At 46.0% G+C, this 18119-nt stretch overlaps 1 protein-coding gene across 8 annotated transcripts in view; it reads left to right on the top strand.

Moving 5' to 3' along the window:
• ARHGEF18 (Rho/Rac guanine nucleotide exchange factor 18) overlaps window positions 1–16543 on the top strand; it is a 41928-nt gene extending 25385 nt beyond the window's left edge. For 7 of the 8 annotated variants that reach the window (XM_052699693.1, XM_052699691.1, XM_052699690.1 and 4 more), the window contains 16 exons: window positions 424–674; window positions 1341–1466; window positions 2621–2738; window positions 3146–3394; window positions 4104–4180; window positions 5059–5237; window positions 5614–5705; window positions 6001–6189; window positions 6783–6917; window positions 7408–7538; window positions 7838–7894; window positions 8544–8591; window positions 9131–9598; window positions 10240–10567; window positions 12232–12354; window positions 12441–16543. In XM_052699693.1, the coding sequence (XP_052555653.1) occupies window positions 424–674; window positions 1341–1466; window positions 2621–2738; window positions 3146–3394; window positions 4104–4180; window positions 5059–5237; window positions 5614–5705; window positions 6001–6189; window positions 6783–6917; window positions 7408–7538; window positions 7838–7894; window positions 8544–8591; window positions 9131–9598; window positions 10240–10567; window positions 12232–12354; window positions 12441–12601 (2732 nt within the window). In that variant the 3' untranslated portion in view covers window positions 12602–16543. The remainder of the gene's footprint in view (window positions 1–423; window positions 675–1340; window positions 1467–2620; window positions 2739–3145; window positions 3395–4103; window positions 4181–5058; window positions 5238–5613; window positions 5706–6000; window positions 6190–6782; window positions 6918–7407; window positions 7539–7837; window positions 7895–8543; window positions 8592–9130; window positions 9599–10239; window positions 10568–12231; window positions 12355–12440) is intronic. The other variant, XM_052699692.1, reaches the window with a different exon arrangement.
• The last annotated feature ends 1576 nt before the right edge of the window (window positions 16544–18119 follow it).

Raw genomic sequence — 18119 nt, 5'->3', positions numbered from 1 at the left:
GCTTCTAGCAAGATCTAGAATGGTACAAAGTATGGCTGGAAGGAGACAAGATGTCACATAGTCTTCACTGTCAGTGTGCTGTTGTATAATCAGCTGTACCCAGACTTCAGCTGTTTGTTCTGCTTGCTAATAAACATCTCTGAAAAATGCTGCAACATTAAGCTCTCTGATTGATAAGGGAAGTTGTTCCTGATATTTGATATAAAGCTGCTTTTGCTGCAGTTTAAGAATATCACCTCTCGTTTCTCTCATCCTATCTGTCGCCCCTGATACCAGAAGCAGTTGAGGGTTGTTTTTCTAGCTGTTGTTACTTGGGTAGGTTTGGTCCCTTGCAGAAGATGATGACTTTCAGAGACTGCTCTCCTCTCATTGGTCACGGCATGCTGCATAAATGAGCACTAATTTTTATTTCCCCGTACCCAGAACTAATGCAGACTGAAATGCACCACGTCAGAACACTGAAAATAATGCTGAAGGTGTACTCCAAAGCCATGAAAGAGGAACTGCAGTTCTCAAATGCAGTCATCAACAAGCTGTTCCCCTGTGTGGATGAGCTGCTGGAGATGCATGGGCAATTCCTGCTCCAGTTAAAGGAGCGGCGAAAGGAGTCCTTGGAAGAAGGCAGTGACCGAAATTACACGATCCAGAACATTGGGGACCTCTTGGTAAAACAGGTGTGAGACTGTGCCAGATTTCTTGATGCTATGAAGCACCTAAGAAGCTAATTATAAGATAAATACGTGGCTGTGTAGAAGTTGATAGAAGGCTGGGTTTAAGAGCATCGTCTGTATGTGTGAATGTGGCTGCCAGGAGCACGTCTGGTCAAAATGAGGTGTTCAGTGGGTGCTCTTTAGGCACACGTGTGCTCGTTGTGTGGTATGCAGTGAGTGATTTGGTCTTTTCTTTGTGCTGAAAGTACAGCAATGTGCTGATGGTGTCCTTCCAAATACAGCTGTTATGCACTTCATGCTGAGCTTCTTGGTTCTGACCGTTTAATTTTTTTTACTAATGACAGCTGCTTTTAAGTTTAGTGCCTGCTCTGTTAATGAGTGGATGCAGCAATTTCTTTTTGTGTACCGTGGCCATTTTTGTTGTTGTTGTTCTTCACCTTTTACAATCCTTGGTCTTTAAGTGCAGAAGCTCAGAAATCCTCTTAAAAACTTGCATTAAGACAGCAGTCAGTTAATACTTGTTTAAGCTCTCAATTTTCTTCTGTAACAGAAATAAGAAATATTGAAATGCTGTCTCAGGATTCAGTTAATGTAAAACTATGTTAAACGTGGGTCTTGGGGTGCTTGTAGGTTAATGATTCATGTGTTTAATGCTTATTTCTCATTTAGTTCTCAGGTGAAAATGGAGAGAGAATGAAAGAAAAATACGGTGTGTTCTGCTCTGGACACAATGAAGCTGTTAGTCACTATAAGGACCTGCTCCAAAGCCACAAGAAGTTCCAAAACTTAATAAAGGTAAACAGCAATCAGAAGCCTCCCATTATTACTGTGCAAACTATGCTTGAACTCTTTCAGTTCTATTTTATACTTGAAGATATCTTAATTTTGAATGAGCAGGTATTAAGAGGTATCTTCTCATTGTTTGGTAGCTTGTTTGCTGCTTGCATTCTAAATTTTTTGAGCTGTTTGGGGTGGGCAGGTATCTTTTTCTTGAGCACCCAGTTCTGGGAAGTAGAGTATTTGTTCTATTCATGGCTTCATCCGTGACTGCCGTGCTGTGTGGCCATCTATGTAAATTGGCTTGATGATAAATACTGTTGATAAAAATACCATAGGAAAACCAGGAACTCTTAATTTAGTTTTGCCCACTACATCATCTTTCCAAAACCAGAAGATTGGCTCCAGGGCAGTTTGTTGATCTGCTGTACAGTGTAATGCACAATTAATAGGACAGGCACAAGAAGCACAGCCAAACTGGAAGCCTGTAACCTGAATCTTAGCTGGCACTGCACAGCCCGTGGTGTTCTCGTGTTCCAGTCATTAGTAAGTGATACTGTGTGAACTTTCCAGCACGATTTTGTGGTTATAGCTCTTCTTAACTAGGTGCCTTGAAAGAGAAAGGCTTTCTCTTCTAAAGAAGCTAAACCAGTAAGCAGAGTTTTAAAACAAATGGCCTTTGTTGTAAAGAAAGATCTGGGTGCTGTATTCAGCCCCCAGCAGTGCTTTGTTCCTGCAGTCAGGCCAGCTGGTGGCATTTTGGTGCTTTAGTCTTCTATTTCCAAGCAGGAAAGCATTTCTGTGCACCAACATCCTCATGATCGTGCAGTGGTAAAATAAACACTAATTCATAACTGATGTAATTTGGCTCTTGGTTGGGTTTGGTTTTAAAATTATTATGCTTTCCTACGTAGTTAAGGACTGGTCCATTACAGAAGGCATTCAGTTAGCAAACAGTTCAGATTCAGTTAAAAGTAGTTGAAAATGATAACGAAAATGTTTTTTTTCGAGTAATAAAGGCATTTTTTGGTGTTATCAGCAGTTTTGCTTTTGTAACAGAGCACAGCTCATTTTGTGGTGCTAAACTTAATTTTGTAAATGTGTAAACGGAAAGGGAGGGAGTTAAAAACAAAATATAAATGGGTGACAGAAGAATCTGTCTTGTTTTCTAGAAAATTGGCAACTGTTCCATTGTGAGGAGACTTGGTGTCCAGGAGTGCATCCTTCTGGTTACGCAGCGCATCACCAAATACCCGGTCCTGGTGGAACGCATTATTCAGAATACAGAAGGTAGTTTGCTTCATCTTTCCTAGGAGCCTGACCGTTCTCATCCTTTCTCTCTATTCCCCGTGTTCTTTTCCCAGATGAAGGGAACAGGCTGGTTCTGCCTTGTAGCAGCTTTCTTACTTCCTAGTTAGCTGGAGATGCAGTTCTAGATGCAGATTCACGTCAGTCTTGCTTCGTCAGAGGATCAGAAGCAACACTGAGCTTCAAGTTCAGGGGCACAGCATTGTAGCAGCTAAGCCTAGCAGTTCATTAAAGATGCAGAGCGAAAGGAATTAACTTATTTATAGGCTCAAGCTCTTGAGAAATACTGTCAAATGCTCAGTCAGGAACCTTCGTGTTAAAACGTTTGATTGATTCATAATTGCATTCCTGGGTTGAAAATGGGACTAATTGCTGTTCTTTTCTCTTAGTTGGAACTAAGGATTATGAAGATCTGAACCATGCCCTTAATTTAATTAAGTATACGATCACTCATGTCGATGCCATAGTAAATGAGTGTGAGAAGGGGCAGCGCCTTAAAGAGATTATGCATAAAATGGAGCTGAAATCATCTGGGAAGTGCAAGAATGGGCTTTTCTTCCGTAAGGATGACATGGGACAGAGGAGGCTTCTGCTGGACGGGATGCTGTACTGGAAGGCTGCGTCAGGACGGCTCAAAGGTGAAGGACCACGAATGGGAGAAGTACAACGAGATTTGTCTTTGTTCTGTAACTGCTTGTTAGTGATTGATCGAGCATAAAGGATGGCGATAACCCACTTGTTTAATAGGATGTTGGAGGCAATAGATCTTGTTCTGTTCCTGGCTTGTCCAATAAGCATCTCTGTAATGGTGCACGATAAGTTCCTTATGCTGTTTGCTTATTATCTGTCTGATCTGCTTTCCAATTCAAGAGGGAGGCCTTCAGGTAAATGACGAAGCTTTGAGTCGTATTGACTTGTGTCCTGTGGAAAGGCACTGTACTGTGCAAGCTCTTGGCTCATGCTTGGACAAGTTGCCAAACCTGTGACACCTTTATTCTGCAGAATGTCTGTTTATCTAGAAAATCAAAACCACATTCATCAGTGAACGTTTTAACAGCTTCATTGTTCAGCTGTTCTGAGAAAAGCTTCAGGTGTAGTGAAGCCAAGAGAAGCTGGTGCTGTGAACATCTGCAGATTCAGAACGGTCTGCCATTGAGGGAGATACGTTCAGTCATGACCACTGGAGTCCAGATGCACTGTGCCTCTGTGGGTGCTTCCAAGCTTTGGGTTGGCTCTATTTGTATTCTGCTGGCTCTGCATGTGTGCAGGCTGTGCCTGGAAGCTTCAGTGTTTTGAGTCTGTGCTGGTTTCTTTGAATCAAAGTCTTTTTTTCTTTTGTTACTGTAGATGTTTTGGCAGTCCTGCTAAACGATGTACTGCTGCTCTTACAAGAAAAGGACCAAAAATACGTGTTTGTATCAGTGGTAGGTATTGGTCATCTTATTTAACGTGTTTACTTAGAATATTTATGAGAGTAATGACAGAAAAAATACAAATAGAAATGTTAGTTGTTATGCTGGCCTCACATGCAGTTGATAAACAAGCCAGTGGTTCAGTGCTTCTCCTTTGTGCTGTGTCTTTGCCTTTCACTGAGCTTTGTTAGGCTGCTTTAAAAGGCACTTGCAAATAAGATCTGCTTCTGTGTATCAGTTTGAAGGGGAAAACGATCTTCCATTCCGGCTGGGTGTGTGGTGCAATAGCCAAGGACTTGCTGTGGGCAGAGAATTTTCCTGAAGGAAACACAGAAAAAGCATTACATGCTGATGTAATTACTACAGCAGTGCAGAATGCTCAGTGGATTTGCTTGCTTTTCCGGGGCATTTCCACAGGTGTACTCAGAGCAGTTGATTGTGTATACTTTGTCCTTTTCCAGTTCAGTTATGACTGTAATAGAAGCAGTCCAGGTATCACTCCTCCACGGATAAATGCAGCCAGTGAGAGGAGCAGATGGATCGGTTTTACAGCTCCATTTCCTTAACTTCACTGTAGATTATGGTGTGGAGCAGCTGCAAAGAAGCATTCTCTTCTGAAAACCTTCCTAGGTTACAAATATTGGACCTTTGCTTTAATTTTCAGTCAAGTAGCAAGAACTCTTATTTTTGCAGTGTGCAGTCTGTGTTGTATGTTTTGATTTATGGTTAGTGAGTGAAGAGTGGCAGGTGTCAGAAGTGCCACCATAGCAGAGTTGCTGTGTCGTGGTGGCTGTGTAGCCCTGTGCAGTGAGAAGATGGAGGGCAGTTAGAAGCACAAACTCTAAGAAATGTGTATAATACAGTGCAATAAATAATATTCTCTTTTATAGGATTCTAAGCCACCAGTTATCTCGCTGCAGAAGCTGATTGTAAGAGAGGTAGCTAATGAGGAAAAGGCGATGTTCTTAATTAGTGCTTCCCTAGAAGGACCAGAGATGTATGAAATTCACACAGGCTCAAAAGAAGAGAGGAATTCCTGGATGGCTCACATCCGCAGAGCTGTAGAAAGGTAAATAATGACTGCAGGCTGGAAGGCTTCATCTGCCACTCATCAGCCTTCCCTTCCCAGGACTCGGATGTGTCAGTTTATCATAAAAAAGTACTTCTAGCTGTTTGTAAACTTCCTCTGTAAGACTGAAGCAGCTGCTTGGTGCATGTTTACTGGACAGAAGCTGCTCGAAAAGATGCTGGAACAAATAGCTTAAGACTTCATTTTGCTTTATTTTTTTTTATAACTTGGTTCACTGATGTCAAAAGGGATGAGAGAAAAATATTGATACACAAGATAAAACGACACCATAGGCAGAAGCTTCAGGCCGAATGCTGAGATGATTTTAAATTACCTGATGTGTAAATGAAACAAATTTGTCTCTCACTTCTTACAGCTGTCCTGATGAAGAAGGAGGATCATTTTGTGAACCTGAAGCAGAAAGGAGACTGGCTGAAGCAAGAGCAGCGAAATTAAGACAATTCCAAGGTAAGGACTTTGATATCTATTCCACGGGCAGCTTCTCAGCATCTCTTGTGATTTATGACTATCTTGTTATTAAGTGTGACCAAGTTTCTCCTGAAATTTTTTCAGGTATTGCAGGGTTGCATAGAAATAGTTTAAGAACTGTTAATGTCTGAGTGCTTTGTGAGGTGTTCTGTTGTTGTTTTCCCCGACTGTTGATTGCATCTCTGACTATGGAACAAATTACAAACTTCCAAACTGAATGTTGTACTCCTAACAGCAATTTGGAAGGGAAAACTGAGTTTGTTTCTTCCATTAGAGCGTTTGAACATAAAAGATGACCTGATTGTGCAAAGTCTAACTGAGAAACAACAAATTTATCAAGAAATGTCTGAACTGTACGGATTTGAAGACCATTCCCAAGGATCCCAGTCTAGGCTGCTACTTCTGGGGGATATCCCAGAAAGTCTGCAAGGAGAGGCACTTCTGAAGTCTGCAGTGGTAGAAGGTAAGAGCAGCAGGGAAACTGTGTTCACTGCAGTGCAGATGTTGGGGTAAGCAGGTAGGACCCAAGTACAAGTCACAAAAACGGTCTTCTAATAATTCTGTGTAATGCAATTCAGACTCAAAACCAGCCTGCAGGGTAGGCAGAATGCAGCTGTGTTTTGAGGTGGAGGACCTCAGCTTTGTGGGTTTTTTATTTCTTAATTGTGTTTTCCTTTTTAATGATCAACCTGTGGAATCTATTCAGATGGATCACAAGGAGACCTAATAATAACCTAACTCTGAAATATAATCACAAGTGTTCTAGCTTAAAATAACCTGTCTGAAAATAGCATAATTAGACACAAACATCATTTTTAGTTTGACAAAAAAAACATTGAAGGCTTGATAATCTGAGCTCAAGGAAGAGGTCAGCTTCATTTGCAATATGAAGAGCCTGTCATAAAGAACATGTCACAGAAAATGAGGAAATCTCTGAAACTGCCCCACCTTTTAATGTACAGAGAGGTTGAAATCATATGCGTATCTAAGTTACTAGCATGATGAGTTTCTCACTGTTGGATACAGCTGTTTAAATGACATTCTCTTCCTTCCTAGCTGAAAATCTCCAGAACCTTATCTTCACTCACTTAGGAAATGGATCCTGTCAGTCTGAAGAGAGCTGTGCAGTGGGGCTCCCCAGGAGAGCAGAGACCTTTGGGGGATCTGACAGTGCCTCCATTTCAAATAAAAGTAAGAAAGAGGAGCTGTGGGGGGCCTGTGCCTGTTTGCTGCTATGCTCTTTTAGAAGTCTAGCACCTATGTAAGCTGCTTAGCTCTTCACTATCTTCTCTGTAGTGACTATGAGATAATATCTGTCTTGCATCAGAGCCCCATTTAATATGTAGTTCTTAAGGGAACTGGAGGCTCTGAGAAGACGATCAGAATAAATTCCTGGCGTGCTGTATCAGCATGTTCTGTTTTGCTTCCTGTATCAACACTAGAGAGCAGAGTAGGGCTGTTGGTGTGACGTTAAAGGTGCAGTAACTAGGACGTGCAGGTTAAGGTAACAGCTCCACATAGAACTGCAATTTTGTTGGAAAAAAACAAGCCTGACGTAAAAACCTAGGAGACTTGAGTTCAGCTGCTTGCTGAACGTTGAATTTTTTTCATTGTTGTGTTATGCAGTGGGTGTCCACAGGCTCTGTCCTGGTGGGCTGCTCACATACTGCTCTTCTTTCAGATAACAGTCTTGAGAAGAACAGTGGTGGTGACCAGAGGCAGTGGGACTGCAGAGGCCCTGCCGTCAGCTCCGATGTGCAGCTCCCAGAGCTCCCATTCGATGCAGAAGAAGGATCTCAAACTGTGTGTTGGGTTTGTGTGTGCAGTGAATGCGTTTCCTGGTTTGCTGCTGTAACAGTGCTTAATAACTTACTACTTGAGAGCCATCATAGTTGTTCTGTTCACTGGATGCAGTATCTTTAATGCTAACTGTAATGACCGTGTATCTGCTTGTGGCCTGTGATTCAAGTACTCTTGGTATCCATCAGCATATGGGAGCAATCACTGCTCCAGCTATAAAGTGTTCCCTTGTGAGGTGAACCCTTTCAATATGTCCTGGCAGCACCATCAGTGCCCAGAAAGCACAGATTGTTCTTTTTGTCTTTTTCCAGAGCAATGCAACGAGGCAGGATGACAGCAGTGGTGTTCAGCCCACCGTAGAGTCTCAGGTACCTTCCTTCTGCTGTTAAGAACTCTGATGGGAAACAGCCACACAGTAATAGAATGCAAAACAAGCCAATATTTGCAATGTCTGCAGAACCACGAGCTCACTAACAGCCTTTTCCTTACGACTCTGTATGTCCTGTGGGTGACTCATGAGAGTCCCAGTAGAAAACAAAGATGGTTCTGGGTATTTAAACATGCATTTCAGAGAGCTGGCTAGCTGCTTTTCTTGATCTTTGGAGAGATTGATGTCCTCAGCTCATTGGCAACACTTGTCTCTTAATCTGCAGTGAGTGCTGTACTTGTGTAATGATTCATGCTGGAGGAAGTGGTCATTAATGGCTCATGTGAGGGAAACTGATAATGAGGATTGCTCCCTTGAATCCCAGTGAGATTTCTTTCAAGTATTGACACAGCACGTTAGTCTGTGCACAGATCTGGGATTTGTGGTGCTTGCACATGGCTTTACTGGTGGCTCATTTGTCAGAATTTGCTCGCAGCCGTGGTTCCACTGTGTGGTTTTATACAGATATTATTGATTGTGTTCATTATTTTAATAGGTGAAATGAAAAATAAAATCTGCTCCTGCATTAGAACAGAACAGTGTTATGGTGCCTAATCTTTTTTATCACACTTGCCTCCCCTCTTTTCCAGCTTGTGCAAAGGATACAAACGCTGCTGCAGTTGCTCTTCAGTCTTCAGGTAATCAACTGCTTTATATCCAAGAGGTTTGTTAGGTTTTAACTGCAGAACTCAGCATCTGGGGCTCAAGGACAAAAATGTGGTGTCTGGTATTGAAAGAAATGCTGAACCATTGGCTCAATCCTGACAACCCATTGACCGAATCCTATTCTCTGCTCCCTTGCATGCAGTTCCTTGGCTAGTTGGAGCCTCTGCTCTCTGTGCTCATTTAAAGTTGTTGTTGATACACAGTTGTGTACATATCTTTTGTTTTTACTGTAACTTTGTAATCAGTAACTTGAGTGATCCTGTCAAATTCAGAGTAACAATTCTAGGTGCAGGAGATGCTAATTCTGACATGTAAGCACAACTTGCACGTGCTTCTTTAGTATTGTGTCAGTAGTGATGTGCTGTGCAAGCTGGGAAGTTAGGTCTGTTCTTGAAGACAAAGCTACTGACCCCATATGGGAGATGCTTTTGTCTTTTCTTAGCTGTATGTCAGAGTTTGGTTTTGTTTCTCTGAGCCAACGTGCCTTATTGTAGTTGCCTTGTTCCCCCAGGCAGTGATATCTCAACAGGACAGCTACATTGAGCTGCAGCGAGCCACAATGGTGGACAGGGAGAAGCAGTACCGGCTGCAGTCCACGCGTGGCAACCTGCTGCTGGAGCAAGAGAAACAGCGGAACTTTGAGAAACAGAGGGAAGAACTGATGAGTGTCCAAAGACTTCAGAGCCAGCTGAAGCTGGAGCAGCAGCGCTGGGAGCGGGAGAGGAGCCAGCAGCAGAGGGAGCTGGAAATGTCGGAAGCCCACCTGCAGAGGCGTGAGGAGGAGACGCGGCAACTGAAAGAGAAGTTGATTCAGGACAGGGAAGAGCTGGAGAGGCAACGTGAGGCCTATCAGCATGACCTGGAGAGGCTGCGGGAGGCTCAGAGAGCAGTTGAGAAGGAGAGAGAGCGTCTAGACCAGCTAAGGAAGCTGAAGAAGCAGAACACCGTGTCGGGCAGCTTCTCCCCAGAACTGGGACAAGTAAGGAATTCAGGTTTTTATTGGAGTTCCAGTTTTGTTAACCTGCATGCTTCTGAGTGAAGGTTGCCCTTCTTGCAGCATTAACACACTTGTTTTGTTTGATGGGGCTATTTGTGCCATCACCTGAAATAGCTGGTTCTGCTTATGGTCACAGATGACAGCTTGGCAGTACCTCAGTGTCTGAAATTCTGCCCAGACCTTTGGTAATGAGGGTATCTTTAAAAACTGAAAAATCTTAACTAGCATTTTTTAATACAGGAACTGACCAATTTCAGGCCTATTGCAGGAGGTGCACTGCATTGATAGTGTTGTGTTCTGTTGATTTCTGAAAACATCTTTTATGTTTCAAAACATGATTTTTGGGGTCCAGTTGAATTGACTCACTTGTTACTGTCTGAAAGTCACTTTTTCTGTCCTTTCTGTAATCACCATGTGCAGCCTGCTCTTCTTTCCCGTTGTTAGATGCAATATCCAGCAGTCTGCAGTTGCTGAAGCGCTGTCTGTTATCCCTGGTTTGCCAGCATGCTTTGAGCTCGGTTAGCACACTGCATTTTTACCTCGAAGAAGCGCTTTGTGTTTGCAGGGCAGAAGGTGGCTTCTCCTCTAGTTTGACTCAGAATGCTTTTTTTCCCCTTGTGTAGAACCCGATGCAGAGTCACGCTGTCAGCTTCAACGGAGAAGGAGGAGAACCATCTCCGCCGGTCCTGAAAGCCTCTGCGCGCGTCAGCGTCTGTGGCATGGATTACTTGGAGCGCGCAGAGCTGCTGCGCAGGGACAGCGCCGCCCTGGAGGGCCGCCCGGCCCTGGCTCTGAAGAACGAGGTGCCCATCCACCTGCTGAGCGCCACCAACCAGATTCAGAAAGCCGCCGCAGTGCAGCAGCAGATCCCCACCAAACTCGCCGCCTTCACGAAAGGAAGCAAAGAGAAAAGTGGGAAGAGCAAAGCGTCTCATAGGACGGACAGCTCGGGTGCGTGCCTCCAAACACGTTTCTGGCCTCTTATGGCATCGTGGGGATTCAGGGTGCTGTAGCTTAGAGCTGTGTGGATCTCAGAAATTCATGTGCTGCAGGTTGTTAGCGTGCTACCTGCAGTGGGTGGGCTCTTAAAATTCTTAAGGGTGAAGTGCGTGTAGTGTTTGAAGTGGAAATTTAGCCCCCAGGGTTCGTGTTGGCAATAGTGCTGTAGGCCAGCAGGGCAGAATTATGGTGAGCGTTTGTGAAACTGGATATAAAACCTTGCCTGATTCTAGTGGTAAAGGAAAATAGCGAGCGTGCTGCTTGTTCTGCGTGAGAGAAACATTTTGAGGCTGTCCTAACCTCTTCTCAGTATCTGTTCAGGGCTGTGATGACATTAAACTTAGTGCCTTTCTGAGCACCAGCCATCATTAAATACAGATTTCCAGGCCAGAACTGAAGTGCTGTAGGTGTTGCAGTGTTGAAAGGAGCTTCTGCTGGCAGAAATAGAAGCAAGTGAAAACACAGTTACCCTGTCGTGGTGCGATTTCTACAGCTAACCACTAGGTACTGAAGCAGTGATCTCTGCCAGTGGCACACACCATAAAAACCACTTTTTCTCTACCACTTAAAATAGCCTTACTGCCAGCCTGGAAGAATGGCCTGTAATTTTAAGTTACAGAATTATCTCTTCAGCTTTATATAGGATTCCAAGCTGGCAAGTTTACACATCACTGGGGCCTGTGCTGCTGTAACAGATTCAGAGCCAGACCTGGCCAGGGAGTGGGATTCTGTTGCATGTAGCAGAAGCATCTGTCCCTGCACCTGAAGTTTAATACGATTATGAACTCCTCTTTTCACATGTAAGAGGACATCAGGCTTCAATTACCACGAATACCAAATACTGACAAATGGGAAAATAGAGCTCTAATACTGCATCTCTCCAGCTTAATCTTTAATAGCTCTCACATAATGGTCTGTGGTGTGGAAAGACCATTTTTGGGTGAACACCATTAAGTTCATGAAAGGCCTAAAATGCAGATGCAGTGCTCTCTGCTCCCTCAAGAGCATTGGTGGGTTGCATGCTTGTTATGCCCACACGTAGATCTTAGAATAAAACAGAACAGGACTTTCTGTACCAGAGGCAAGATACCGAGTATCAAATTTGGTTTCCATTGCCATAAGGAATTTGTGCTGAGAGCTGTGTGGGTCCAGAGTAACCATCTCATGAGTTGCTTTCATTGTAGAAACTAAGAAATGAACAGGCTGTAACACCACAATCAGTGCACTCTGCTGCTGAGCAATTCAAAGACAGATGAAGAGCAGAGACAAAAGTTCATCACAGTTCTGTGCACTAAAAGTAGGAAATTTCCATCACTGATTGAGTGCTGGGGACAGATCTTCATTTTCCCTCCACAAGACTTTGTGGTACTGGATGTCAAGTCTGGATGTCAGGCTGGTGGTGACTGAACTGGAATCCTCAGGGGAGAGGGGAGGAGAAGCACTCATGGTTTAAACAGCTGAAAAGAAAACTTAAGTATCTTGTAGTAGAAGCAGCAGCTCTTTTTGGGATAGCAGCTTCCTTGGATATGCAGAGGCTGTCTGCAGTGTGAGTCTCAGCTTGAAGAAGGGAAATCAGTCAAGTGCTCCAGCACTGATTTGTGAAATATTTTCTGCAGCATCTGTGGACCAGAAGCAGCTGATTCCCCCCAGGCTGGTCAGCAGAGAGGAGGCTGTCCTCAGGGGCAGGCGATCAGCAAGCCCAGTCCTCACGAGCAGCCAGAGCACTGCGTTCCAGACAGGTATTTCTTGGCCCTCGTGCATGAGATGTGCCAGGAGCTCTGTGCAGTGCCAGCAATCTGTCTTCCTTTTCTCTCTTCCCCTGCAGAAATACCCGGCTCTGCAGATGGTCAGCCAGAAGCACTTTCTTCTGCCTCCCCAAACCTGTTCAAACCCAGTACTGCTCACGCTCAGACCCTGGTGACCTCACAGCCAACTCTTTTAAACATGCAAGATGATACCAGCAAAGAAGATGTAATTTTTTTCTAACTGTTTCCATTTAAAGATTACTCTTCTCACGTACTGTTTCAAGAACTCAGGCTCCGGTGTTCAATGTGACAGAGACTCGACATGGGTGTCTTTTTATTCCTGCCTCATTAATACTTGCAAGGACCAGCCCAGCATTGTAGTTTTGCTTTGCTGGCTTCTTTGCCAGCAGCTCAAAATGAGGGCACAATGGTAATGATTTGCTTTTAAATTCTCAGACCATGGAAACGTGTTGATGTGTGGCATGGGTATGTAAGGTCAGAGCATGGTAAGATGCTGCCATTTACTGCAATTTGCTCCCTTCGGTGTATTTACACTCTTTGTGAGCACCATCTTGTAAATTGTTATAGTTGATGTTGAATCTTTCAGATCTGTATGTAAAGATTTTAATTGTAAGCCTCCAGATGGCTGAGACTTTTTAAAATCCATATTCCCAGGTGCAAGGTTGCTCTCGTGGGTTAAGCCAACTCTCTGTTAAATAGCTGAGTAGTGAAGCAGTCTCTGTGGAGCCACACGAGATGAATGTTGTGATACCAACTCACAGGGGCCAGGCTGGCATCTGTTTCTTTACTTGCCCCAGTGGAGTTGCACGCTCAGTGGTAGGAAAGGCAAGGTAAGCTTCTGAACAGCCTTCAAGGTTCAAGAGCTCCACCTGTTGTGGATGAGGAGAGCTGGACGTGTGAGAGCACAGCAGAATGAAGAGTTGGACTAAATGCAAATGTTGGGCTGGACATCGGGCAGCTCTCCGTGTCAGTGGGGCAGTACAGATTCCTCAGCAAAACTATGAATTGGTTCAGAAGGAACTGCAGAGATGTTCCCTGCTGGAAGGTGTGTAAGAAGTGTTTGAACGCAGCAACTGTTTTGTTTCATCCCAAGTCTTCTGCATCTTTTGTCTGTCTGCTGAATTCCTTGGACTTTACTCCAAATACCATAAGATAACAAAGCTGCTGTTACTGCAGAGATTTCTCTGCAGCAGTCTAAGAAATGAAGGGAATATAAACTGTTTGGGTTTCAAAAAAGAACAAGTGCTATTAGCTGAACCTCTTGGTTTGGCTGCTTACAGCTGAACCAGCTTTTGATACCTCTTGTGAAATGGGTCAGTTCTTAATCTTGGAATGGTAGCGTTAACAGAGCCCTGCTCAAAAGGCATTATTTCTTTGTAGGAGTTTGCACAGTCATTTGTGTTCTGTCACTTTACTCTGCATCTCAGTTCTTCGTTACTTCATTACCTGAGGACACGTATTGCAGTGTGTCCACATGTATTGCACACAGGGGAAATGGTTTAGAGGGGTTTAGTACAGGATTACAGAAACTGCTCTCAGAGCCTAAAAGCACAGGTTAACATCTTCCTGGTGTCACCAGACTGCTGATACCCCCACTGCCCCAACTAATTGTTCCTGCTAACGAGGGCATGCCTTGCCTTGGTTCTGAAGTGGTGCTTGGTGAGAGCTGAGCCTTGCAGAGCTTCACACGTTGCTGATGTTGGATTTGCAGAAAACTGCATGGGCAACATAATCCTCCTTCCATTGCTGTAATGCTGTTTGATGGTTAGAACATGCTAACGTTGTTTTTGCATTCCTGAAACCTGGGTTGAAACAGTGGGAATATCTTCAAGTCAGTGTAACCTGCCACTGATTCAGCAGCTCTGCAGGAGAGATTCTTCAGCTGGAGGATGCAGAGGCTGCCATCATCTCCGGTACCCGAGTAATTTCTTCTGTAAACACACAGCAAAGCAGCAGGGATGTGCAGCGTGTTCCCTCGGTGCTGTGGTTTGGGCCACTCCTAGAGAAAACCCCCATTGCCCCACATTAGCAGTTTGTTTGGAGCCTTAACCTCAAGCTGAGTTGGATCGGTGGGCAAAACCACCCCAGCTGAGGAGGGAGGCCTCTGCTTAGCAATTTGAAAACAGTTTTTAGAAACGTGTATTTGGTTTAATTTGGTGCCTGTCCTCATATGTGGCAGGGAGCCCTGTGCATCAAAGATCCATTTGGAAACTTTTCTCCTTCCTCCATGTGGTGAATTAAGTCAGGTTTGGACAGTGCAACCTGGAGAACAGAATCTGCAGTGAGATCGCATTTATTTCAATGTCATGACTGAAATAAAACTGTCTGAACGTTGTCAGCAGTGCTGCACCGAGTTACAGCTCTTAGCAAACGAGCACCTGACCCTGACAGGCTGGCTGTGGGTTCGGCACCCTGGGTGCTCCTTGGGATGTTGGCCTTCAGTCTGTAACAAACCTGAAGCCATCTGTGGCCCCTGGCTGCAGTTCGTTCTGTGAAAGCCACATTCACCACAAGCAGAGATTCATCACCTCACAATCAGCCCTGTGCCATACGAGGGGTTCGTGTGATTTCCTGTGCAGCACCCAGCGTGGAGGAGGCGTCAGTGTCACTGCTGTGCCATCGTGGTAAATGCTGAGGGCAGGGGGTGAAGTATTTCCTCTGAGTGAAGAATGAGGCTTCACTTCTGTCAAACTGCATCGTGGAGCTGCTGTTACATCCCTGCGGCTGAATGCACTGCCATGGGATTCCCCTCAAATCTCACTTGCAGAAAAAGGGGTTTTTCTGAGCAGGTAATATTGCAGAACGCTGGGTGCCCTGCTGCTGGCTGTGAGTAACCTCGTTTCCACTGAGTTTGGGTCACTTCAGGTAAGAGTTTCCTTTGGTGTGACGTCACAGGAGCAGGCAGCTCAGAGCTCTGTGCCTCCTGGTCGAGGTGCCCAGCAGGAGCTGTGTGCTGTCACAGCCCTCGCGTTGTCCTGGCTGAGCGCAGTGGTGGTGCAGGGCAGGACTTCAACCCTGGTGCAGAGGATGCTTCCTCCTTCCCTCCTCTTCGGACAGCTTTGTGCTTCAGACCGAGGGCCCCTCCGTACCCACTGGTACTGAGAAATCTGTATTGGAAATGCCTTCAAGTCTTTACCTGCAGTGGCCGTAGGCTGTCCTGCAAATGGAGGTCACTGATGGCTTCCCAGCCCCATTTCTAGAGAGCGGTGTTCCTGCAGAGCTGGGAGCCGTCCTGTCTGTGAGCAGCGCTCAGAGGAGCCGAATGCAGGGCGCTGAGCCCCTGCTGTGCTCATTGGCAGTGAAGGCAGGCGCTCAGGCTGGGGGAGCTGTGAGGCACACTGCTGGCTTTGCTTCTGCTTCCCATCCTGCAGAAGCCCTGCAGTGCTGCCGCTGTGCTGCGTCCCCACGCTGGGGAGCAGGAGCAGTTTTGTTGCCTTGCCCAGCAGTGCTCACATTTACACAGGGAAGGATAATACAGGTGCCGGGTTCCACGCCTGCTGTTCCAGCCTGAACTCACTGCATCGTCTGGTGGTGCTGTGATGCATTGTTCTCTGTGCTCTGATTTGGAGAGGGCCCCCCTTCCTTCCGAGGCCGGACCAACACCTTGTAAAGGGGCTGGGATTCACCATCAGCTCGTGGTGCTGCTCTGCGTTGCGCCACGTTCATGAATCAGCTTCTTGATATTTTTGTACTGAGAGAGATTGGAGCGCTTGAGGAAAGCTCTGCAGACCCCATTTCTGTTTGTAGGTGGGAGGAGATGTGGGGGGGCAGGGGGTCCTGGGGGCACTGCTGTGTGCTTCGCTCGGAGCTGTGAGCTCCCCCAGTGCTGTTCAGTTTTGCTCTGGTTCCTGGGCCCACCTTGCACTGAAAGCATTGAATAAACCATCACAGTTCGTGGTTGATCGGACGTTTGGTTGGGGTGTAAACTTTGTAAATAGTTCATTCGGTGTTGAGCCTGCAGCAGCCAAGTCTTTTAGTCTTATTTGTAAAGATGATGGATAAATGTTAATGTTGTGCTGAATTGTGCACTCCTGGTTAATTGAACACTTCATCCTAGCGCACCAAATGATGATTTTTACAATGACTGCAATGTTTCTCCACTGAAGGATTTCAAAGCTGCAATAGGACTGAAACCAACTTCTAGCAATAAAAAAACCAAAAAGTAGACAAGCGAGCTGCCTCTGTATGTGAGCATGGGGGGAGAGGTTTACAATTCTGTGATTCTGTAATTAACCAGAGTTTTGTGCTTGAACCAAAGATTAAATCTCATTCCTTTTCTATCCTGGACAGAAATCGCTGTAGGAGCACTGATGGAGCACAGAGGAGAGGTGGGAGATGGATATGAATAACTGCAGCCTTCCTCAGTGAGGTGAGAGCCCTGGGGAGAAATCAGCTGATCTCAGAATGCTGCACTCAGCATGCAGGCAGCGTCAGCTCCGCCAAGTTGCTTATATTAGCACGGAGCTGCTTTGCAGGGCGCCGGCCAGAGACGTGCCTGGCTCTGCCCCAGCCGGTATCGGTTCCATTTGGAAGGAGTGTAACGAAAATAGAAACTTTCTCCGTGCTGCCTGTGCCAGTTTGGCAGCTCGCTGTGCCATCCTGCAGGCAGCAGGCTGTGCGTCCTGGCAGCTGTGAGCTCGTGGCAGACCTGCAGGCTCACCTGGACCGCGAGGTCAGAGCAGACATAAAGCAGGGAGACAAAGGGAGAACGAGGAGAGCTGCTCTCCAAGGAAAAGGTGTCATTTTGGATCGTTAAAATCCAATGCTGTGGCCACTACTGAGGAAAAGCCTCGGCTGTGCCTGGATGTCAGTGCAGGGGATGCTTCTGAGCTGCCTTGTGCAGGGATGAGGCTTTGTGTGCACCAGAGCATCCTTGGAGGGATTGGGTTCCTCGTGTGCAGCACTCAGGAGAGGAATCTGCACTTCGTGGTCTCTGTGCTGCAGACCTCTGTTCTATGGCAAATAGTGCAGCTCAGCAGGGCAGGTGTGGATCTTGGGCAGAGCTCGCATCTGTTGGAAGCTCAGTGCTGTGTGTCAGTGCTGCTCTGCTCCTGCAGCAGGTCGGCATTCCTTTGCTGCTCTCACCCTGACGCTGCTGCTCAGCTCTGATGCCCGGTTTTCACAGTGAAGGTGTGACTTCGGGATGCAGCACCGTGCAGAGCTCAGCCCGGAATGCCGGCAGCTCCGCCCTGCTTTGTCTGGTTCAGATCTGCAGCTAATTAACCCGAAACCCAAACCACATTCTTTCTGTTTGGATTAATCACTCCGGGGCCATAGGCAATGACCAGCTTGATGCTGAACCTCCTCTTTCATGTGGCTGAGACGCTGCAGATGGTTCCCATACGTGCATCTGAGATCCATTGCAGCCCAGATGCTGGAGGACAAACACCCACAAAGGAGATTGGCTCCGTGCTGTGCTCTGACAGCAGCAGTGTGCTGTTTTCTGTCTTTCCTCAGCCACGTGACTCGAATCCAGTCTGATTTCTCATCCCAGCAATGGGGCCCAGGGCTGGCAGCAGAGGGATGTGAGCCCGTCCTTGTCTGATGCTCACGTTGCTTTGCTTTGCTGCTTCTTGGCCTGTGGGATCGGGCAGAGGATCAAAGCCAAAGCCCTCTTGGAGCTGGCAGTGTTGGAGTGTGAGATGCATGCGTGCTCCCTGGCTGTGGTGCAGTGCTGCATGCACGGGAGCCTCGAGCACAGCAGGGATTGCTTTGTTACAGGGGTGTGAGTGCACAGG

This window comes from Tympanuchus pallidicinctus, unplaced genomic scaffold (assembly GCF_026119805.1).
Source record: "Tympanuchus pallidicinctus isolate F22 unplaced genomic scaffold, pur_lepc_1.0 scaffold38, whole genome shotgun sequence".
Classification (NCBI taxonomy): domain Eukaryota; kingdom Metazoa; phylum Chordata; class Aves; order Galliformes; family Phasianidae; genus Tympanuchus; species Tympanuchus pallidicinctus.
The sequence above is the reverse complement of the archived record's forward strand: the minus strand, read 5'-3'. Positions and strand labels throughout refer to the sequence as shown.